The 23,665-nt window shown below is 41.4% G+C and overlaps 1 protein-coding gene across 1 annotated transcript in view; it reads right to left on the bottom strand.

Annotated features, from left to right (window-relative positions):
- FLT3 (fms related receptor tyrosine kinase 3) overlaps positions 1-22,926 on the bottom strand; it is a 33,667-nt gene extending 10,741 nt beyond the window's left edge. Inside the window, 12 exon segments of the mRNA XM_032207203.1 lie at positions 792-903; positions 2,471-2,577; positions 6,094-6,259; positions 10,948-11,101; positions 11,184-11,323; positions 11,901-12,052; positions 12,974-13,091; positions 15,269-15,384; positions 16,192-16,394; positions 18,350-18,474; positions 21,857-21,895; positions 22,866-22,926. Coding sequence (XP_032063094.1) covers positions 792-903; positions 2,471-2,577; positions 6,094-6,259; positions 10,948-11,101; positions 11,184-11,323; positions 11,901-12,052; positions 12,974-13,091; positions 15,269-15,384; positions 16,192-16,394; positions 18,350-18,474; positions 21,857-21,895; positions 22,866-22,926 — 1,493 coding nt within the window.
- Between the last annotated feature and the right edge of the window lie 739 nt (positions 22,927-23,665).

Raw genomic sequence — 23,665 nt, 5'->3', positions numbered from 1 at the left:
TTCCTTTTCCAGAAAGCTGTTTTAAGGAGAAATTGAAACTTGCTAGCTGGATGTTTTCTTCACTCTTCAGTTTCTGCACAAACACACTGATGTTAGGAAGCCTTCTCAGAGGTACGGATAAGAAAATTGTTTAGATATCTTTTTCATATCTATTTGAAATACTCAGAGCTTTATCCATAATCTTCCAAATGATAACTTGACCTGGTGCTCTTCTACAGCTGTGGGATTATTATTTTTTTGGCATTTCTAAAATAAAAGCTGCAGAATTCATAAAGCGGTCTCAGCTTCTCATGAAATTTTGGGGCCTGACTCATTGCCCTGCATAATTAGAGGAAATGGAAACATTCTCCCTGACTTTACTGGAAACACTCTCACTGACTTTAGTGCCTTTGGGTCATTGTAACAGCTATATTAACCAAAGCTTAACCAATTAATTGAGCCCATATTAAGCAATGCATTTCCTGAATGGCCCACAACTTTGACAGGCAAAGAGAAAAACTTAGATTGGACTTTTTACCTACCTAACTGTAGATATAAACCTAGGTGTGTTACTTGAGTGTAAAGAGCCTGAGATACACATCTTTCCAGATTTATTTTGATGCCAACAAAAATATTGATAACTCTTCCTAGTTTTGGTGATTCCTGTTCCCCTGGATTGGGCCACAAGATACCATTTTCCAAATGGTCACAAGTGCATTTTGCACTCAGTTTGTGCAGGCCAGTCTTCATATAATCAAGGATAGCTCAGATATGGTCTTCACAAGGAGTCAAAAAGAGATAAAACTATTTACTTGGATGAGTTCAGATCAGGACAGTTTCTCCAAACCCAGGATGAGGCTGGGTAGCTGTCAGCGACGCATGAGATCTGCTTGAACAATAACTGCATTGTTACTTCAGGCTTTCCTGCAACAAGGTGACACAAGACAATTTCTGTCAACACTTCGGTGGCCAAAACCTTTGTGTTTACATGGTAACTCTACACCTAGCCAGACCACGAGCTGCCTCTGTGGGTGCCAAAAAACCCACCTGCGTGCCACTGTGGGAGCTGGCTGCAGGCCTCAGCTCTCCTCCTTCCTCCATGTCCCACGCCTTGGGGCTGTGGGTGAGTTGAGGGGAGCAGCCACTTCTCTGTATGGGTACGGCCAGACCAAAACAGTGAAAGGGCCAAAATTGGAAGTCTTGACTTCTGCTTTTCTGCCTGACAGCAAGGATTCAGCCTGGTTGCTTGGCTCACTTGGCTGCTCATGTACCTGAAGCAACAGGCAGATGCCATAGCCACGTGGCAGTGCTGAGACAACGGAGAGCACCAGCCAAGCTCACGGGCAGGGGTAGCCCACACAGATATGTTGCACACCAGACAGCCCCCAGACGAACTGCACTAGCTCACAAATAGCATCAGGAAAAAAAAAAAAAAGACACAGACCACAGAAAGCTACCACCTAACGGGTGTGTTTCCTGTCACTGTGTCGCTACAGTAGTCACACATATTCTGGCTCCGTGGAGTTAGAGTGCAGCCACTGTATTTAACAGGGCTTCTAGGCCTTGTGGTTTTCTTTAGAAGTGTTAATTCCTTCAGTATATGACTAAGTTCTTTTACTCTGTTCCCCCTGTTGATGGTAAACTATGAGGAGGAGAAAAAAAACTAACAACTTCCTCCTCCAGTTTGATAAGCGGAGACTTCCTTGGTATTCCCCACCTCATTTCCATATCTTTTTTGCTAAAAATGGAAGGACACGAGGCAAAAATGTGATTCTCTTCACACAACACAGCGTTAAAGAAATCCAGGCGCGGGGTCTGGAGAAGGATGTATTTGTGGGTTGTATTACTTGTGTTGGTCGGAGATAGAGGGCAGGCCTTCCATCTGCTATAGAGCCAAGGCTGGGACTGAACCAGCCCCACACTGGATGTCCTCTCACCAGCCCTGTGTGGCAGCTGGACATTTCTTGCTGGGAGTCACTCCTTACTATTTTAATTGTAGGGACATTCCCAGTGGTCCAGTTGTACTCATTTAATTAGGACTTAGGCTATCTTGCTGCACTCTGCTGAGGTGTACAGGAGGTCAAAAATGCTCCCAGATAGCTGTTACAGAGAACATGAGACTTCATTATTAAAGGTAAAAGCATCTAAATCAAAGTGCCTAAATAAGAGATGTTAGGAAGGAGCCTAGCAGTTGGTGAAATCAGATATTCAAATGCATAGTCAGATACTCAAGTGTATTGATTTCCTTGGAAAATCAAAGACAGTTTAATTCAATATCTAGTCAGAGATCACTCTGGAATTTAAGCCTCCTGAGCCCCAAATGGATGGAGAAAATGAATATTCAATTATATCTCCTCTTCTGTATGACACGATGAAAGGGAAAAACAGCAAATAAGCTCCATTTACATCAATAGCAAAATCTTAAGTAAGAAATCAAGATTATCCCTCCCAGATTTAGCCACATCTTTACAGGGATTGTTTTCTCACTTACTTCTCACATACAAAGTGAATCTTTTTGTCATGACTGTATCATCATTTTCAGCATAAAATATATATATGCCAGACTGGTGCTGATGGTTGCAGAACTTTGATGAAATGCTGTGGAGCAAAGAAAAGGAAGGAAAAAGACAAAAGAAAGTATTAAAAACAAAATATTTTAGATGTAGTTAGGACTCATATATATGTTTGAAACAATTCAGTATCTTCTAATGATTAATCCAGACTAAATTATTTTATTAAACATTAATTCAGACAAAATGTAACTGTCTTAATAAGAGGATTTTTTTTTTTTTTCCCAACAGTATTGATTTCATCCTGCAGTTTTTCTGTAACTTTCAATAGTTTGTGGAGTGCATATGGGCTGTAGGGTTGTGATTTTGTTACCAACCCATTGGAAGACAGGGTATATAACGCATTCTGGCTCAGATGTTAAGACCAGCAAAGGATTGTGGTTTACTGTGGTCAAACTGTCTACTCTCTGAAGGATTCCAATGTTTATTTCTGGTTGGTATGAACAAAAGTATTAGGAAATAACAATGAGATAGTAGGATCATGCAAGAGAAACCTCTCCAGATCGGAAGGTCTGATGGAACTCAGAAATGAGATCATCATCAGAAGCTCAATGTCATTGAGACAAAGCACCAACCATCAAGACAATTCTGCAGGAGGAAGGGCAGCCTTCTACCAGCCCCTATTCCTTTGGCCCAAAGGATGGAAATAAGGCAAGACTCTAACCCTGCTTGTGATGATGGAAAAGGGGATTGCAGAGGACTTGAAGACTGATGCAGGACTGACCTGTTGAGCCAGGAATAGACAGAAGGAAGGGAATATATCATCTTTACAAAGCTGGCATACAATTTCTGTACTTTTGGCTAGGTCAGGATAGTTGTCAGACTTAAATGGGAGATTTGCAGTTCAACACTAGAAGAGCACTTAAGAAAAATTCATTTTAGCTTTAGTTGTTGACATTTTACATGCACACATTTTGGCTGAATGTTAACAAAAACTGAGTAGCAGACATCCACTCAATTTTAGTATGAAATGCAAGCAGTCATATCAGGGAGTTTTAAATAGACAGAAAAAAGGACAGTCCATACTAGCAATTGCAAAATAACAGAAAGCAATAATGAGCTTGGAAGAAATCTAGAGAATTAAAACCAGGATGTTTAAGCAAGATACTTATAAATGAACTAAGACACCAAGTATCACCATGCAATTAAAAATCAAGAAAAATCACATAGAAGCCACTGGGAATTTTGCCTTCTGACTAAGCATCTCAGTATCAAGTTACTCACTTTTGAGTGTCTTCATCTGAAATGACCTTAAAGATGTCCCTGAAATCAGGGATTTAAAAAAAATAAAAAATAAAATAAATAAAAAAGATGCCTTTTATGTTGCCTCAAAATAGATGCCAAAGGAAACGGAAACCACAAATCACTTGCTGCTTTTGAAAACCTAGGCATTTCATTTCTCATGAAATAATGAGAAAATCTTTAAAAAAGAATGCCTTAGGTACCTGAAAATGTAAGAGGATGTGAGATAAATAATATAAATTTACCAGAGATCATTCTGTATATGAAAACTCATTTGATCTTAGGAGGGAAGTGAAATTCTGCAGTGTTATGAAACACAGAGACAACAAAAGCAAATATTAAATGGAAATTTTGAAACAATCTCTGAAAACACAGAAGAGCACTGACAGGAATGATGAATCACTGAAACTTGAAATCAAAAGCCAAAGAGGAGGGCAGAGTTAATTAATAAAAGTTAATATGATCTTTAGGAGGAACAGTTTGATAAGGAAATGGCAGAAATCAAAAAAAGGGAAAAACAGGAAATGAAAAAGGATATGAAAGGAATAAAGTAGAAGTGTTGGGAGATAGGATTACACAGAAGTGAACTAAAATATGCAAAGATAGAATAAGGTTTGTGTTGACCTTTTTTGTGTTGTTTTGAGAAATATGCTTTAAAATCATGTTTGCATCTGCAGTACTACAGCTTGTAGGCACAATCCCTTCACTCCACTCCCCCTTGCTGTTTCTGTGGAAAACTAAGCTAAATTAAACATTTGTCCCTTCCCATTCAAGCTCTGGGACGGTGGTGGGGCTCTCCCCTGTCCAGCAGGAGGGGATCGTCTCCTCCGGGCTGCAGAAGCTATCCGAAGTGACTCACACATTCCAGGACAGCTGCACCTTACTGATTAATGGGGTTACCTAAGCTGTGTCAAGAGCTCTCAACATTGTTATTCTTGGCCCAGTCCCTAGCACCTTCTTCTTATCTGTATTGAATTCACACCAGCTGCCCAATTGTCCGAGCAAAACTGACTCCTGCTCTTACCAGCAGTGAGGAGACAGTCTATGACAACTGCAAAGCAAATAAACTTGGCATTATCAGGCAAGGATGAGCAACTGCTCATGGTGGTCCCAGGAGACCTCATTTCCAAAATCAGTCTTGACCACAAAGAACAGACCTGCCGAGCCCACATCAGGCATGCAGATTAGTCACCAGCACCCACCCAGCACTATCAAAGTTTGATGACAGCCCTCACTTTATCAGCAGGGACAGAGTTCCTGTGGCCATTGCCAGGAGATGACAATTTACTGATCTGAACTGAGCTGTCTCTGAAGCATGCAGAGGTCTGACTTCAATACTCCATCTGATGCGGATGAAAAGGCCAGACTGTTGCAAAGACGACTCAACAAGCTAGTGGATAAAATCAAGTGTACTAAAATACTATGAAAAGAAAGCTTAAGAAGTGCAATCAAAGCTATAACACAGGTTTAAGAAGATGATGAGAGATTTTAAGAATATGAGAAGAAATCAGTGTGGGCACATTAACTCCTGCCTAGCTCTTGCTTCATGTTAAAGATAAAACTTCACAAGAGCAGCTTGGCTTTTTTTTTTCACTAAGGTGAATAAGAGCTGTTACCTTGAAAGCCATGGGACTACTCTGAAAGAAACTCTGAAGGAAATTAGATAATGTTATCAAGAATTTAGAAAGCCTAGGGAATGGAGAAAACATTAGCCTTAAACAGGACTCATGCCAGAACTTCATTTTAGGAAATAACAGAAAAGGTAGATAACTAACAGGTTTATTCAAAACATGTTTTGCAACAGCGAAAGAATACATGACCTGGGTAATTAGCAGAACGGTATGTTTCTGTGGCACAGACAGAGCCAAATAGATCTAAGCCTGGGAAACTACAGGGCCCTGGGTTTGGTTTGAGCAGTAGCAAAGATACTGGGAACATCATCAAGAACAGGATGACAAAAGGGGAACATGAGATCCAGTGTGAAAACTGCAGAGGAGCTGTAATTGAGTAATTATATCAAAGAGAATGGGAATGGCAAATTTCATATAACCTAAAGGGTTGCTGGATGCATAACTTACAAAAGGGTTTATTCTGAAGTGGAGAATATAGTGATACTATAAGCTATCTACACAAACTGCTGCTGAAAGCCAAACTAATGTTTGAGTAGCTTTTGTTAACATGTCTTTATCACCTGGCTCATCCACATATTAAAAAATACAGAGAGTATGAAATATGGAAAATAATCTGTTCAAATGAGACACTAAGAGGAAAGATTTGGAATTATAACAAAATATTCCAGTACCTGCGTCCATCTGCACTGTAACTTTGCTTACATGGAAACATTTTTTGGGAAAATAGCCACATGCATCTAACTGGTGGATATGCTGTAAAGTTAACTTCGAAGCAAAAGTCTTCTTCACCAATTTCAAAATCTTCTCTAGAGTCAGTTATATTTATAAATCCCTTTTCTGAAAAAGAGAGAGTATTGATATTGTGATAAAAAGGCTGGATTGCTTAATGAATGAATTTTGACATCTGTATGTTTTTCATTTTAGTTATCACATACACACACAAAAAGCACCATGTTACTTCACAAAAGGCATCCTTTTAATCAAAAGATAGTGCTTCAAAAATAGTATTGCAATGATGTCTCTCTGTTCAGCTCCAGACAACTGATCTGGGTCTGTGTGATATCTGCTAGAGCTGTGTTTTCCGTCAGACCAGAGCACTTCCAAAACCCTCTGACACTTTTTCCCCACCCACCCTACAGAACCACCGGACCAACTCCATGAGTTTTTTGTTTTGTTTTATGTGTGTTTTATGGGTGTTAACAGCTACATCTAACAGGGAAAAAAAATAACACCAGCCTAATCAGATGTTGATATTCATTCTTCCTCCTTCCCTGAAATGAGCTAACGATTTTGCAGATCAGCCTTACAGCTGCTCATTTGTTTCTCCGTCTCATTAGAAGTATTTGATGAAAGACAACAGGAATGTGAAAAAGCGTCCTGAAGGTGTGGGTGAACCCTGTGCTGCTGCTACTTTCCCTGCTAGGGTGGGACTGGTTTCACCTAGTGGACCTGTCTGAGGTTCAGTGACCCACCTAAGCTACCTGTTTGGACCTCAGTGGAATAAGATAGGCATGTCCAGATATATCCTATAGTGATATAAATGATAACAAAGATGTACTGAAATGCTCTTTGGAAATACCTTCCTCATGCCACTGGCAGCTGGAAGAACGTGAATCATTCCTGGGGCTAGATGTCTCATGAGGTGAAATGAATCCCAACCAAAGAGACTGAACTACACTTGTAGGAGGACATGGTCCATCAAGGCATCAGCAGAGTTAAGGATCAGCTCCAAAAAAATAACAGAATCATACATGTTGGAAGTGACCTCTGGAGATGTCTAGTCCAGCTCCTGCTCAAGGCAGGTCCAACTAGACGAGGAGCCATATCCAGTTGAGTTTGGGTGTCTTCAAGGAAGCAGATGCTAGAACCTCTAGGAAACTTGTGACAGTGTTTAATCAGGCATGTGGTGAGAAAAACAAAACAAAACAAAACAAAACAAAACACAAAAAACCTTCACTGTAGCAATATGACTGGGCTGAGATTTCTCTTTGGAGTGTTTTTCTTTTGGTTGCAACACTATATTGTGTTTGGCGCATTTTGTGTCTAACTTCACTGGTTTAAAAAATGCAATCTGGAAACTCCCATGCAAACCACAAAAATATCAGTATTTTAAAACAAGAAGCAATTCCTTTCATGACTGTTCTCCTCCTTTTTAATATTAAGGGCTTACTTGCTTTATAGATTGGACCTTTGTCTTTTCAATGCTCTTTTGGACCTCATCTTTCCAAGTACAAGGTCATCAGTACGTGTGCTGTTAACAGCACAGCTGGCCAAGAGTAAAGGCTTTCTCCAGAGTGCACACAGGGATCTTGGAGCAGGGCATGACATTTCTTTGGAAAAGAACTCAGAAAATGTAGTGTTTTTTTTTTTTTTTTTTTTTTTCCCTTGGCTCACCATTTTTTGGGCATGTTTAAACATATTTCTGCCAAAGAAATAGTGAACATTATTTAGTAATAACAGAGAGGTGAGCTGAAATTCTTGAGACTGGAACCAAAGTTTCCATGTTTCTGTATTTAGTTTATTTGTTTATTTGTTTGCTTTAAACCTAACGTGTTGGAAAATAGCTTGCATATTCCTGAATCTAGATTGCACAGTGCTAATAATTATTTATTCAACACCGGTGGAGATTGAACATAAGGCCTGCAGAAACAAAGAGCCTTGCAGCTGCAGTTGTTGGCATAATCACTGTTATGCTTTAAAGTGACCTAAACATCCCTGCTTGATCTGACCAACTGCACAAGATGAGATAAGTTGGTGAATTATCAAGCAGCAAAGAGCAAACCAGAGCTGTCTTGCTGCAAGAGGTTATTAGAGCATAGAAGACCACCTGCCAGTGTAGTCATGCTAGCCAAGCTCCCCAGGCAATGCAGAGTATCCCAAAGAAATCAGGCTTTTGCTTGGTAAAGTTACATCATGACCATTCTCGGTGTAGCTATGGGTACTGACTCAGGAACAGCAATGGTTTAAAGGTAGGATGCTGATCATTTCTGAGATTGCTACTCTGTGACATGGACATCAGAATGAAGTTGCTATATATATCACTGTTGGAATTGAACCTCAAGTGATAGCACAGATCCACACCAGCAATGGTTGCCATTAATAAATTAGGCTAAAAGTTTTGGTGGATCAGAAGCATCCTATATAACCTTGGAGAGAGAAACACAGCTGATAGGAAGGTATGGCAACAGCCCCCCACTTCAATTCACCACAAAATTAAACAAAAAGATTTCTTCATCAGAAAAGCAAAGGAGTCCCCAGAGGTTTTGTTGGCCTAAGGGGATTAAAGAGAGTACAACTACCACAGTTTGATGTACCCCAGTCAATAATGCAATGAAAACAACAATTCAGTTAAAAATGGCATTACTCTGAAAGACAACCTTCCATGGAGAGTAACTCAAATATCCCTGGTCAATATGATGCTTACTCAGACCTGAAAGCTAAGGGACCCAAGAAGCCAGTATTTCTGAAGTGTGCACTAAGAAAGAAGGTCTCACCCTACCTCTACACTGCACCCTCACCCCTACTTTTCTGTTTACTAAGAAGCTATGTCTAAAAAAACATGCCCAGGTATCATGCTCAGTTCCTGTAAACCCTTACAGAACTTCCTGCTCAGAAGTAGGCAGAAGCTGAAAAGAGGATATTGCACAGGAAAACTCATTTCTGAAGAGACGGGGGTAAGTGTTCTCACTTCCTACCATCCCCGGCTTAGGTGTTGTCCACTCTGAGAGCAACTGCATCTAAAGTCAGCCCCATGGTCGCTGCTTCAGAAAGCCTTGTCCCTGGGGCTGGACATCCCAGCTCCATGCATGTCCATCAGAAAATGTATCCCAATACATACTTCAGCAGCATGTCTACAGCTTTTTTTTTTTTTTTTTTTTCCTTATTTCCAGTTCTATTCCTATTTAGCATATTATTTCCACCAAATTATTTCCACCACATCAAGCTTTGCTGCTGAGGCTGTTCTGGGCTAGCTGTAAGGCTGCTGGCTTTTAAATGGACATGTTGCCTAAGTAGGATGATGTTTCCTTTGGTATGCATTAGATTTTCTGAATTTTCAGACCTTGTGTAGCTTGGTGCTAGGAGGATGATTCGTTTCAGTACCTGGAAAATAGAAGACAGGTAGACCAGCCAGTAACACTGCAGAAGTTGTCTCTGTAGCTTCAGGTTTTCCATCCTATCCATCATGGCTGCGGCAGCATTCCTGCATGGCAGTTTGCCAGGTCTGTCATCACGAGCTGTTCATGGGATCTCTGTGCTTACATTCACAATTCATGCAAAAGATTTCATTCTGCTACCAGTTCCACAGGTTACGGAGCTAAAATTTTTCCCCAGGTTTCCTTTTCCCTAAATTATTGGCAAGTTCAAATGGCCACTTGTCAGTCACTCCCTTGCCATAAGATGAAGCAAAGGTCCTCTCTCTTTTGCCCTGCATTTTGGGTGAGAAAGCCCACCACCAAGAGCCTTGCATTTGTTTGATTGCTTCCCAGTGGACCCAGATCAGACCTGATATAGATTTTCTGTGTTGTTTTCTTTTTCTTTTTCTTTTTCTTTTTTTCTTTTTCTTTTTCTTTTTCTTTTTCTTTTTCTTTTTCTTTTTCTTTTTCTTTTTCTTTTTCTTTTTCTTTTTCTTTTTCTTTTTCTTTTTCTTTTTCTTTTTCTTTTTCTTTTCCTTTTCCTTTTCCTTTTCCTTTTCTTTTTCTGTACTACAGCAATGAGTGCCTGAAGAGACTGTGCTCATAGGTTGGGTGGGGGTTCCCTATGTGTGTTATAGGGAGATGTCGTGGGAGGATGTGCTGAGGAGAAGACCAAGGTGATGACTACAACATCCCAAAGCCCATGGTGGAACCACAGCAAGACATTTCTGCCTCACAGCAGTTGAGACCAGCCACTGGTCATTCCAGACTCTGGCCAGGCTAATACACAGAGCACTAAGAGCTAAACATGGGGCAGGTCATGCATTTTATATTCTTGGCCAGCTCCAGAAATGGTGTTTTCTGCAGGGCTTTACCTCCAATTTTTTGTATCTGCTCTGCAGATGCCTACATCTGAGTTGATGGCATAGGGGTTCCCCTGCCCAGGAACATCAAGGCATGGCTCCCTGTTGCTTTGTGTCCCCAAAGCTGTTGTGGCTTTGTGTCGTGCTGGCTGGGAGTCACCTACAATAACACGAGCCAAATCCCAGCCTGTGCTTTGAGAAATAACACTGAAACAATCGTGTGGGCTAGACCTCCAAACAGTGCCAGTACATTTCACCTCTAAAAGCACTTTAATCCTAATTTAATGGGAATTATTTGGAAAGCAATATATATTTAAAAAAAAAAAAAGTTCATTATTTTCAGGTACCTGCATGACTCAGTTCAGACTAATCTCTTGGCTTTCCTAGGCTGCCAGTAAGTGCAGACAGGATTTTTCCTGAGAAATCACTACAAACACATGCTGCACACCTGCGAGCAAAGATCTGCCATATAGAAAACAAAGCAAAGCAACCAGCCAAGGGACAGAATTAACGCCAGGGATGGAATTACCTAAAACTGTAACCAGAGCAGTTTGATTTGGATGCACTGTAGAGGAGCAGGTATAACGTCCACTGTCGCCTCGTTCTGCTGCTGAAGCAAACACGTACTGGATCCGGATAGCCGAGTGGTCTGTCAGATAATCTAACCCATCAAACCTACGATCCTGGTGTTCAACAGAGATTTCCAATTATGCCGTTGATAGTGCCCAGTATTACCCATTTTTTAAAAGTCCCCTTTTTTCTTACCTGCTGCACTTTTTTGTTTTCAAAAGACAAATTTATTCTGAATTTATAGTTACGATAAAGAGCTCTGCATCTGATCAGCAATGGTTCCCCGACTTTGAGGAGTAATTCAGGTAGAGGTGCTGCTTGTCTTTCATTTAAATCTACAAAGCAAAACATAGGCACTGAAATAACAGCTGTCACGCTGCCTAGAACAATGCTCATTTAAATCAATAATTGTTCTTCTAATACTTTACAGACATCCATTATTATATTGTAATGACAATTAAAATTTGAGGAAATTACTCATTAACCATGAAATCAGTAAATTTGATGGATTTAGATGTCTCTACCCAAATGTTTGTCATAATCTACAAGCTATGTTAGGGCACAGTTTAGCACAGAGTTTAGTTCAAGTCAGCTTTATTTAAAAACAACAGATAAACAAAACAAAATTTATACGTTTTAAGAATGTTTTGAAGTACATTTCGCTGCGACAGTCCTAAAAGCATGCAGAAATGAATGATAGCTGTTTAGAAAGCACAGAAGGGCAAGACATTTTTTACAGAGACCACAGATAGCTGTTAGAATTTCTAGTTAAACACAACCCAGAGCAATCACAGGCATTGTTAGATTTGTTCCAGTGGTTATGAACAAATAGCTGAGTCCAGAAACTGTACTCGGATGAGCTCCAGTGGCAGGGTCCAGCTCACGCATGAATATACTCTAGAGGGTAGTTACCTATAGTAAACAGGCTGGTGCATTCTCTGCCCAGGTCATTAGCTGCACAGCACCATATATAACTTTGGAATAGTCCTCTCTGACTTAATTCATGTTGTGCCTTCTGTATGCCATCTTCTCCTCTATTTCCTTCATGCATTTTATTAAGGCAACTGCAATTAAAAGCACAATTATTCATTGACTCATTTGGTTAACCTCAAGAGAATAAATCTGATAAATCTCCACACCATGAGAATATGCAAACAATAGTGGGAAAACTGGATCTTACATGGCAGAATAAAAAAGAACTAAGAAAGGCAAAGATAAGAAAATAAAAATGTCACAGTCTAGGCAGAAAAATGAGCTGAAATGACCTGAATATGCTCAAACTGGTGCATAAACAGGTAATTCTATGACTAAAATCTGGGCAAAAGTGAAATGATAGAGGTTGGGCTTTCACACCACATCTCTGAATTCCTGCTGGCAGGAGTTGCTGCAAATCCAGTAACCTTTATGAAACCCAGATCCCAAACTGCCACACAGCAGAGCAAGGCATTGCCTATGGCCATTGCACAAAACACACTGAGGGCTGTTTCCTTTGAGCTTATTTGAACACATTCCCACAGTTAATAGAATCAATCGTATATGTTAATAGAATGGGAAAAATCATTTAGATAGGAAAAATATGATTCCTTATAACATCTCCCCAGCTTCATTGTGAACACGCTTCCAAAAAATGTGAAAAGCTAGAGGGAAAGGAGATATTTCTGATCTCTTTTGGTGACATCAGAATACCAGAATCTGGAACAGCATTTCCAGGCCAACAGCTGGAAGTTTCCAAAAGAGCACAACAGCCAACATTTCTAAGAAAAATGTGCTGCAACGCTCCAAGAGTGAGTCATGCAGACACATGGATGTGCAAACCAGCAGAGCCCACTGCGTTCTCCTGCAAACATGCTGACCCTAAAGCTCTTCTTCAATAATCCAACCAACCTGCCAGGAACACTAAACAATACAAAGTCTCTGCCCTTCTTGTCAGAAGATGGTAAACTTCCAGCCTAGAGGTTCAGTATGTGTATAAACATATGCTGTACCTCCTGTCGGGTGTTTTGCAAAACGTCCACTGCACAGATGGCGGGGGGTAGCTCTCCGATATGCACTCTATAGCATCCAGTTTTCCACTCCTCTTGAAATAGGGTTTGCCTGGTTTATCTGTTAAAAATAATGTGAATGTTTAAAAATGCTGACTTTTTTTTTTTTTTTTTAAACAGACAGTGCTTTGCTCTTTTCACAGCACATGAAGTCACAGGATTGTAGTTTGCTTCGCGAGCTTTCAGTGCTAAGGGAAAATAAAATGATTCTACCCTGGGGATATCAAGGGTTGGTCTCACAAGCTTTTCAGTCTTGATTGCTAAATGCACAGTGTCCCTGCTATCAAAAACCTGCTTCTACACACCAGAGGATGATCCTGAGGCTGATACCGAGGTGTTAACTTGCTGTGGCTGCTATTCACCTCACAGGACAAGAGCACAGACGCCTTCCAAAATCACATCCCAAGCCCCTGGCCTTTTGTGGAACAGCTGTTGGGACTACAAAGTCTCTGCTCCAGATAGGATTGTCGAGTGTTGCTCCATCAGGTCAGACATACAATGGAGGACCATTGGGGGGGTGATGACTTCTGACCACCCGCAGCCTCCTCCACTGCACATCTGGAACCTAGAGGGAAAGTTTCCAGGCAGCTCCAGTCCCCTGAACCTGTCAGGCTCAGACTTGGTCTAAGTATAAAAAATCAATGCATTAAAACTCTTTAAGATTTGACTCAAAAGGACAAATGCCAAGTTTTATCTCATCTTACAATGAAATTAAAACTTCCACACGAAAGACTAACATTTTCTTTAGAGTCATTCTTTCATTTCCAGCAAAACAACATGATAAAATGAAACTAATATTTTGCCTTTTTACTTTCCTTGTTCATTTCTCTCTTACAAGCTGAGCCTAGAAGGCTTTTTTTCACCTATAGAGATCCACATCTCAGTTGAAGGGTTCACAACTTGCCTGAAGGATTTTATGAGATGTAATTATGACATTAGATCCACAAGAACAGAGAAGACAACCCAAGTAATTGATATGGAGAAGATCTTTATCGAGGCTGTTTTGAACTGCTCTTGCTTGCACAAGTAATAACATTTTTTAACCTCTAAAGCCTATTACTATGGAAGTGAAGGTAAATTTTAATCAAATATTTAATAGCCTGCCCCCTCAATGAAGCTGTTAGAATTATAATTGGGACATGCAATAGGTCTTTAAATTAAATAAGGAGAAATTGGAGGTGTCACTTCTGAAACTTGAGGGAGAAAAGAGTCCATCAGAAGAAATACACCAAAAACAAATAATGAAGGGTTAAAAATGTTGATTAAGTTGTGATTAGTCACAGTTTTGTTTTGTTTTATTTTGTTTTGTTTTGTTTTGTTTTTAAATCAAGTAATAATGCTTCTTGTTAAATCTGTCTCTAGAAGGGCTTGGTCCTATCAACTTTGCCAGACTTTTAGCTCTTTGGATTGATTTTTTTTTCCTTTGACTCTTCTATAAAATTTTCAAAATTTATATATAAATTTGGCCCTTTGCAGACAAAATAATGTTATTTTCCTTCTGTTAAAAAACCATGTCAACATAGGTCATTAAAAAAAAATACTTCTTGGACAGCCCTACTTATAAATGGAAAATTGAACTTGGTTGCAGTAGTTGCCTTCTCCCCAGGGATATCCCCTGCATGGTCCTTGAGGCAATTCACCCAAATCTGCTCCCCCTGTGAGCCTTTCAAGAAGTTGCACCTCGTGTATGTGCTCTGCCATGACTTGCTGAGCTCAGCAGCTGCAATGCCAGCTTCTCATGCAACCATGTGTGAGCAGCTGCAGCACTGCTGTGTTTTACCCTGGAGCCATCGGAGAATGAATAGGTTAAGACACAAGTAAACAAGTCCAGCCCGCGAGCTTTGGGAGTACACAAAAGCCACTCTTGGTCTGTCCCTTTTGGCACAGGAGGAAATCTCTCGAAGGGGAGAAGAGGGCTGGTGCACATTTACATCTTTATTTGTTCATTTGAATGTTTTATTGACTAGTGAAAGCTGGCTCACATGCGGCAACACAGTCTGTGGTTTTGACTTCAGCCTCTGAAGACAACTCTGAGTCCTGTGCATATCTAGGAGGGCTCTTGAAACGCAGCATGTGAGAAAACTGGCACACAGCGTGGGGCTCAACAGGCGACAAGAAGTGTTTGGGAAAGAGAGATGCTTCATGAAGAAAAGTGGGAGGTCACTGTTTTAGGTGAACTTGAGCCTCTCCCCTTGGACCTACTGATGGAGTGACTCCTTTCATCTGAGCCATACTTACTGCGGATGAAAACAGGAACAATTATGGTGTAATTGCTGTTTTTACTTATGACCGAGAGAGTGTATTTTCCAGCCTGTGTTTCTCTTATTTGGGAAAAAGCCAAAGAAGTAACATATCTGTAAAAGAGAAAATAAAGTTGTATTTATTATGTGGAAGGTAATAGGCAGCAGACACAATAAAAGCATCTGGTTCATTAGCTCTGTACTTTGTGTATAAAAACTATTCAGAGATGCTAGAGCTCATTATTTACACAGCACCCTGTGACCTGAAGTGTTTTCATGTATCTTCCTACACATGAAGGACATAGGACCTCACAGCCACAGGTACCCAAGCACATACCTAACGTTGAGCATTGGGAAGGATGAGCTTCCTGAGCTTAGGACAGCTGTGGAAGTCCACAGGGAAATGCTTTACCTACAATCCCATCCCACATGTCCTGCAATGGGAGGCAATAACCTGGGCTCGGTTTCCACCCCCAGTTTGGCTGTAAAAATTGAGAAGCTGGTGCTGGCACTGTTCCTGGTCTGCACCGTGACCTTAACAAATCACAGACCTCTCCATGCCTCAGTTGCTTTAACTATAAAATCAAAACCTTTTCCTCACATGAACACTGCAAACCTCAAACTGATCAGTGTCAGAAAGTTCCTGGAGACCTCCATGCATGATGCTATACAAATTAAAAGACTGAATTTATTTCTAATGATTCTGAGTTTAAGATTCTTAAGTACATATGCTGTGTACACATCAACAATCAGCAGCATGCTGACTGGTGACAACATTTAAGAAAGATGAGAAGATTAAAAAAATGCATAACATGAAATTATTATTATACACAAGAAAAGTCACACAGAAAACATTCCATTTGCATCCTGAAAGAAATGATCCCTCATACATTCTTTGATCCAGAACATCCCTTGACTTACCTGTTCTCCGAGTCCAATGAAGGTTTACAAGCTTGGCTCTCTTTAAAGAACCAAAGGCATGAAATGATCTCTGAAATGTTCATTATCACTCTTAACTCAATATCTTCAAACACATCGACTTCCACATTTTTAGTTGGTGCATAGATGTTCTCTGTTCCTTGAGAATTCAAATAGCACCCGAGATCTTCCAAAATATTAGAAATCTGCAATGTGAGAGAACAGATTGTTATGTATTTGGTAGCAATTAGCTTTATTTGCTTTTTCATATTCAAATATTTTAAAAGGGTGTTCTTCTGGAAAAAGCTTTCATAAATTAATAATGCCTCCTAATTGCCAAATATGAATAGAAATTACACAAAAGTAACACCTTCAACATACTTTCATTTTCTTTTCTAGTGTCAAACATCCATAAATATGTTAAATTCTACTGCACAAGGGAACATGATAGGATCCCTGTTGCTTTAGTTAATTCTGCTCTCTAGACAGACATCACAGAACAACTTCAGCCAGAAACATGATAATTTCCCTTAGTGGTTATTCTTTACTCTCATTTTTGCTTCCTTTCATGTAGAACCATAGGAAGACAGAGAAGAACTATAATAACATCTTTCTGTTTGAGACCTCAGTGCAAAGGCAGGACTAGATAAATATATATTTTTTTTCTTTAGCATTCCACTGCTTGTCATCACAGCATCTGACTAGACTGCTCCTCAGCTCCTTGTGGGCTTTAGTGGGCAGAGAAGGTTTGGGCTGGGTACCTTCACACCTTCCATTTCCTCACCATTGTCTACATCCAAAGGAGAGCTGCAGCCAGAAGGAAAATGTTCTACAGGCATGCAGCAAACTGATGGTGGATTAATGAGTCCCTAAGCTTAGCTGCAGCAAAAGGTGGCAATTAAATAGCTCCACATGAACAGTAGCCCTAAAATGTCTCCATTACTGTGTCAGGTGAAGTTTATCCAATGAAGACAGGGTTTGCTGCCTCCTCTGCCACATGCTGTGCTTGGCCAGGCACCCTGGGCAGTGAGTGGGAGGTGGAAATGATGTGGTTATGCTCATTCCTTGCTCCTTCTTTTTCCCTTTTCTTGATCTGAGAGGTATCTAGAGATAACAGCCATATTCTGCCTCCTCAGATACAAGGACAGCACAGCTTTGGCTGGTGTACTAAATAGAAATGACACATTAGGAATTTCATGGTGGGAAAGTGGGAAAGTACTTTATATGATCAAGATCATGAAAGCTGATGAAATACTGCATGAAGCACCATACCTGTAATAGAAGGGATTTCATCTAAAATGACTGAAATATTATTGAGACCAGAGAAAGCCAGAAGATGTTCACTTATCTGTCTGTGATAAGAGAGACTACATCAGACTCTTACATTTAAAAGACAACCACTACAGTTTGGGGGACAGATGTTGGCACCTTTCACTTGTTAGTCTGCTTCTCACCTATCTGAATTATTGATTTATTTTTCCAGGAATAAAAAAGATTTCACAAACCTGTCTTGAAACAAGAATCCTCAGGAAATACTTTAATCGTAGCTCTCAGCTTCTTTATAACTTAGTAGCACACCATCTCTTACTGACCTCCTGCCATTTAGAAACTTGGAGGCAGAAAACTTGGAGGCAGGAAAGAAGGAAAAGATTCCATATTTGATTCCCTACCTAGCTTTGGGCTCTCAGGCAAGGATTAGACCAGATAAGGATTTATGGGCTTTGGTGGTGGGAGAGGGTTCAGCTTCCACACCAGTCCTAGCAGCTGAGGCACACGTGTTGGTGTTCAGCTATGGCTGTGTGTGATCATTGCTTCACATCATGGCCTTGCCAATCCCCACAGACCATTTATCCCATGAGGGCATGTAGCTTTTTAAATTGATTTCCAGCAGTATTCAGGCAAGCTGATGAGAGATAGCTTCAAGGCAGCAGTTAACGACTTGGTTTTAGAGAAAAATTATACTTACCTATTTACAGTTTCAAAGAATGAATTGTGATATGTATTTCCCTTTAACTTTCTGTAGCATTTTTTTTCCTAACTCTCTTTATTTTGACTGTGACATCCCCACAGGCTAAAGGGTTAGGGTGTTGTAAGCTTCTGGGAAGGTATTTCTGGAATGGACAGGAATATTTTATAAGCAACTTGTTCTCTGTTAGATTACCTTAGAAGATACTGATGACTTTGGTGTTCTTGAACCTTCATCCTTCTGGCTGATAAATACACATGTAATCTCAGATATATTTTGATTCATTGCAGAAGTGAAAGTTATTGCTGTCATAACAAGAACTGTAAAACAAAAATAGGAAACAAATGTAATCCTGTCTATCTTTCTGCCAGGGATAACCATTTTAATAAAAATAAAATGCAGCAAAACTGTAGAAAGATTGCATCTTTTTATTAAAAGGCAGAAGAAATACACAGATACATCATGTATTTGCAAACTCTGCCTTTGTGCATCAAAACTGAGTGAAAAAGTGATTCAGAAAACCTTTCAAAAGTACTGATACATCGCACTTTAGAAGTATGTCTCCAAATATTGTAGAATATTTTCTCCCTCCTGCCCATTGGGAAGGTCAGGTCAGAGACATTCTCCAAACACTCCTTGTGCCTGCCCAGGGCAATGGCAAAATGAAGCTCTCTATCTGCTTTTAGAGCCTGCCCTCAGCTCACCCAAGGACCCAAGTTCTGGTCTTTCCTTTTTCCTTCTCTTCAGGACTGTATTTCATCTGTCAAACTCGCTGGAGACCCTCCTGAGCCTTCCTGGTTTAGTTCTGCATCCCAGAAACTTGTGAGGGAGGGACAGGGTCGATGCATCTTCCCTTGAGTCACACTTGCCTCTCCAGGAAGCAAACAAGCCTAGAATTCACACTTTTGAGGAAAGAAGATGCAGAAATTGAAGGCAGGGGGAGAAGGAAGGACCACGGTTTTTTCCTGCCTTATCCCAATGGCTCTGTATCAACTCAGGAGCCTGCAGACCCTGGGCAGCTCCCAGCTGGGGCAGCATGGAAAAGTTTCTAGTGCCTCAACAGCATGATGTGTCTGGAATGCTTCATATGAGCCTTTCTCCTGGGTCTGCAGCTTGAAATCTCACTATTTGGCCTTAAAGGAGTGATAGAGTAATGACAGCCCCATTGCTGCACAAAACAAAAGAAAAGATAAACAGAAGTAGGACTGCTGGGTGAAATGTGTCTGATTCCCACCAGTCCCTAAAGCCAGCCCTTAACAGTACAAATAAGCAGTGAATCACAAAATAACATCTCTCTGCTGATGACTTGGGAGATTTATGTCCTCGGGTCTTGGTTTTGTTTTGTTTTTTTTCTCATTTTATTTTATTTTGTTTGTTTCCTCAGCTCCTGAGATGGTTGGGCTTAGAGCAAGGTGCAGGGCTGAAAGGAAGATAAAAATAAACAAATCACAAAGCTCTTGAACATATCTACACCAAGCATACTGATTCCCCACCATACACACACCTCTGCAAGCCAGGTTTCCAGCCCTCCCACTGGAGGATGATGGAAAGCAGCCTATGCCCGGCAGAAAACTGCACTCCCTGTCCTGTTAACTGCTAGAGCTTGTTGCTTCTATCCTCTACCTTTATCCTGTGTGAATCCAGGAAAGTTTTTAGGCTGAGAAAGGATATTTTGGACTGAGATGATTCCAACTGCTGTATAGTAAGAAGAAAAAAAAAAAAAAAAAAAAAAAGGGTGATATGCTAGAAGTATTTATATGAGATAAGAAAGGGTGGCTTAAACTTGTGCAGGTCTTAGAGAAATATATTACTTTGACATAACAGAAAATAAAAGCATGAATGAGCCTTCCAGCAGAAGCAGAATCAAGAAAATAAATACTGGGAAAATGGCAACACTCCCATTTTCCATCTTGGTTTGCCAGCTGCTAGCTGGCCTGTGCAGAGATCGGTGCCATGGACTGCAAGGCAGTCACCCTCCCCAAAGTCCAAAGCAAGAGCTGCAGAGACTGAGAGCACTGGGTAAGGAGTATCAAATATGCAGTATGCACAATCATGCCTTGCATTGCCAAACTGTACTGAAACTGGAATGGAAAAAAAATTGCTGCTCTGAACAATGTTTGTTTATGCCTGCTTTCCATCTTCATTTTCTTTTTATGGGTTATACGAAAATAAATGCAGTAGAAGAAATCTTGCTCTCACTGAGTCAGACAAACCTCTAGTTGTCATAAACTGAGTCAGGATTTCATCAAGTTATGTAGGCACATACACGGGGAAATGCCAGTACAAGTGATTGTCCCCTTGTACGTGGCACTGGTGAGACCACACTTGAATGTTGTGTTCAGTTCTGGGTCTCTCACTTCAAGAAGGACATCGAGATGCTTGAGTGCGTGCAGAGAAGAGCAATGAAGCTGGTGAAGGGACCAGAAAGCAAGACATAAGAGGAGATAATGAGGGAATTGGGGTTGTTTAGTCTGGAGAAGAGGTTTAGGTTGGGCATCAAGAAGAATTTCTTCACAGAGGTGGCCAAGCCGTGGAACGGGCTGCCCAGGAGGTGGTGGTGTCCCCACCCCTGGAGGTGTTTAAGAGATGTGTGGACGTGGCACCAAGGGACATGGTTTAGTGGTGGGACTTTGTGGGTCAGGTTAATGATTGGATTTGTTAATCCTGAAGGTCTTTTCCCACCTAGATGACTATGATTTTACAATTCTAAGCCAAAAAGCAGGCTCCCATGGAAAGTTTCTGAGAATAAAGGTTTGACTCTACTGGCCAGATATCAACCAAAGACGCAGTGTCCAGATGGTTGACCTAACAGAACTACTTCGGAGATTTATGCTTGGATGGGGGATGACTAAAGCTGCCTGCCAAAAACTGGGGAAGCCAGCCACACTCTGGCTCAACCTTCCCAAATGTTCTTCCTGACCAGGGAAGGCATCAAGCTGAAGCCTTTCGTCTTAAACAGCTACCAGGTGCAGCAGAGATGTGTTCAGCTTGGGGCCCCTCACTACGAGGAGGACATCGAGGTCCTCGAGTGTGTGCAGAGAAGAGCAAAGAAGTTGGTTTAAAGGGGCTAAAACGCCAGACAGAAGAGGAGCAGCTGAGGGAATTGGGGGCTGCATGACCGCGAGGGGGAGCCCTCGAAGCAGCGCTCCGAGAACCAAAAAAAAAACCTCTCGACATCCGAAGAAGAAAAAAGAAATTTGCTCAGGCTGCCTCAGGAGCATCGCCGCCAAGCCAAGCTGACTCCACTGGTGTTTGCCGAGTGCAGCAAGTGAGATTTTGTCCAAAAATTAATTTTCCACCTTAACTTTTCTCAGCCCCCCATTTTCAGGTCCCAGATGAAAACAGCTGCAATGAAGACAAAATTACTCTTCCCCATTCTTTTATACCTAATCACTTCTCTCTCTGCCCCATAATTTCCAAGAATTTGTTCTCTGCCTTGTTATGACTTAACACATTTTTGGTACTGATTTGAGCAAACTTCCCCTTTGGGATAAAACTCTGCCTTTTAATGCTGCCACCTTTCTCCTTAGAGGAGGACAGGTAGCAGCTCTGTATATGGCTTATTGCAGCCATCTTATAAATTATGCAGAAATTTTAATAAAGAATAATTCAGATAGCTGAAGATTTCGAGTCAGATATCACACCAGTGATGTATTTTACACCTCTTTGTCAGGAAAACAGAAAAAAACTTTTCTAACAGACCAGGCAGCTGGAGTCAGCAGAGCCAATCCCACTTTTTTACTGATTACTTACAAATCTGTTTGCTTTGGTGCCTTATGTAGTAAAAATAAGCAAATGATGACATGAAGCAGGGTTATATTTTTCACAACATGATTACACATCCAACTTTATTGACTACTTCTGCCATTAACTTTATTGCAGACAAATCATGCTCGGTGATTTGTCTTTTCATCATTCATTTATGCCAGAATGAATCACAATCCAGTTTGATATATATTTCTATCAGGTTTCAGATTTTCTAATCATATACTTGCCCTCCTGAGTATGTGAAACCTTCTGTTCCTCTGGGAATAAGTTGCTTTCATTGTGGGATTGTGCACATTTATGAACAGCCCAACCCCTATAGCTGTTGCAGTGATCTTTCATGATTACTAGCTGGTACTAGCATCATCTACCTCCTTAATTTACAGATTTGCTTTGAAATCACTTTTTTGAGTCCTTGGTCTATGTCAGTAAATTGTGGTTTGTGTCTGAAAATAGTTATCTCCTTAGCATGAAACAAATGCTGGAGACTGAATCTAGCACGACATCTGCCTCCCTTTTACCTCTCTGTCCTGCCTCTTCTGTTTTGTGGTTACCTCAGCTTGGGCAAGGAAGAAGAACTGCAGGGTTGTATTCAAACCCTTATTTGCCTTCCATTTCACTAAGATAACTTTCCGTCTACCTTCCCTGAGAGTTGGAGATAAACTCCCTGCTCCAACAGCTGGGCTGTTATTTTGCTTGCTGTTATTCATTTTGCCTGCTTTGCATGGGACTAGCTGAGTGAATGACAGCCCCTCCACCCTGAAGGACAGTAACAGGTCCCCGGGACCCATTGAAATCTCCGCTGTCCTACCCACAGTTTGTGCCATTCTGCCACTTCTGGTCCAGTTTACAAAGAATAACTGGGACTGCTGAGGATACCCCTTTGGGGAAGTGGCTGGAAAGTGGCCGAAAAGGCAGCAAACCTCAGCTACCATGGCAACCTCACTCTCTGAGGAAAAGCCCATATTGCGGCTGGTTCTTTTCTGCTTCTCACACACATCCCTCATCCCCTCAAGGGAGCTTCTTCTTGGCTCCCACGTCACCCAGAACTTTCTGCCCCACTAGGCACAGTGAACAATGATATTCAGGACTGTATAAGGGGTGTTGCCAGCAGGCCAAGGTCCTTCTCCTCTGCCCAGCCCTGGAGCAGAGGCCTCATCTGGAGTGCTGCATCCAGTTCTGGGACCCCAGTACAAGAGACACCTGCACATCCTGCAGCTGGGAGAGCTGGGGCTGCTCAGCCTGGAGAAGAGGAGGCTCAGGAGGATCTCATCCATGTCCCTAAACCCCTGAAGGCAGGGTGCAGAGAGGCCGGAGCCAGGCTCTGCTCAGTGGTGCCCAGTGCCAGGACAGGAGGCCATGGGCACAGCCGGGCACCCAGGAGGCTCCCTCTGAGCACCAGGCAGCACTGCTGTGCTGGGCGGGTGACGGAGCCCTGGCACAGGCTGCCCAGAGAGGCTGTGGGGTCTCCTCCTTGAGGAGCTCCAAAAGCCGCCTGGACGTGGGCCTGGGCAGCCTGCTCTGGGTGTCCCTGCTTGGGCAGGGGGGCACCAGGGGCCTCCAGGGGCCCTGCCAGCCTCAGCCTTTCTGTGGTTCTGTGAATAAAGGGAAAATTCTGCAGGTAAAGATGAACCAGATTAATGCCACCACAGAAGCCCTCCATTAATCAGAAAGTAGCATTGGGCTGTCCTTGCTCTTGAATATCCTCTACAGGATGTTTGTTCATGGGGATGGCACATATTTATG

This window comes from Aythya fuligula, chromosome 1, assembly GCF_009819795.1.
Source record: "Aythya fuligula isolate bAytFul2 chromosome 1, bAytFul2.pri, whole genome shotgun sequence".
Classification (NCBI taxonomy): domain Eukaryota; kingdom Metazoa; phylum Chordata; class Aves; order Anseriformes; family Anatidae; genus Aythya; species Aythya fuligula.
The sequence above is the reverse complement of the archived record's forward strand: the minus strand, read 5'-3'. Positions and strand labels throughout refer to the sequence as shown.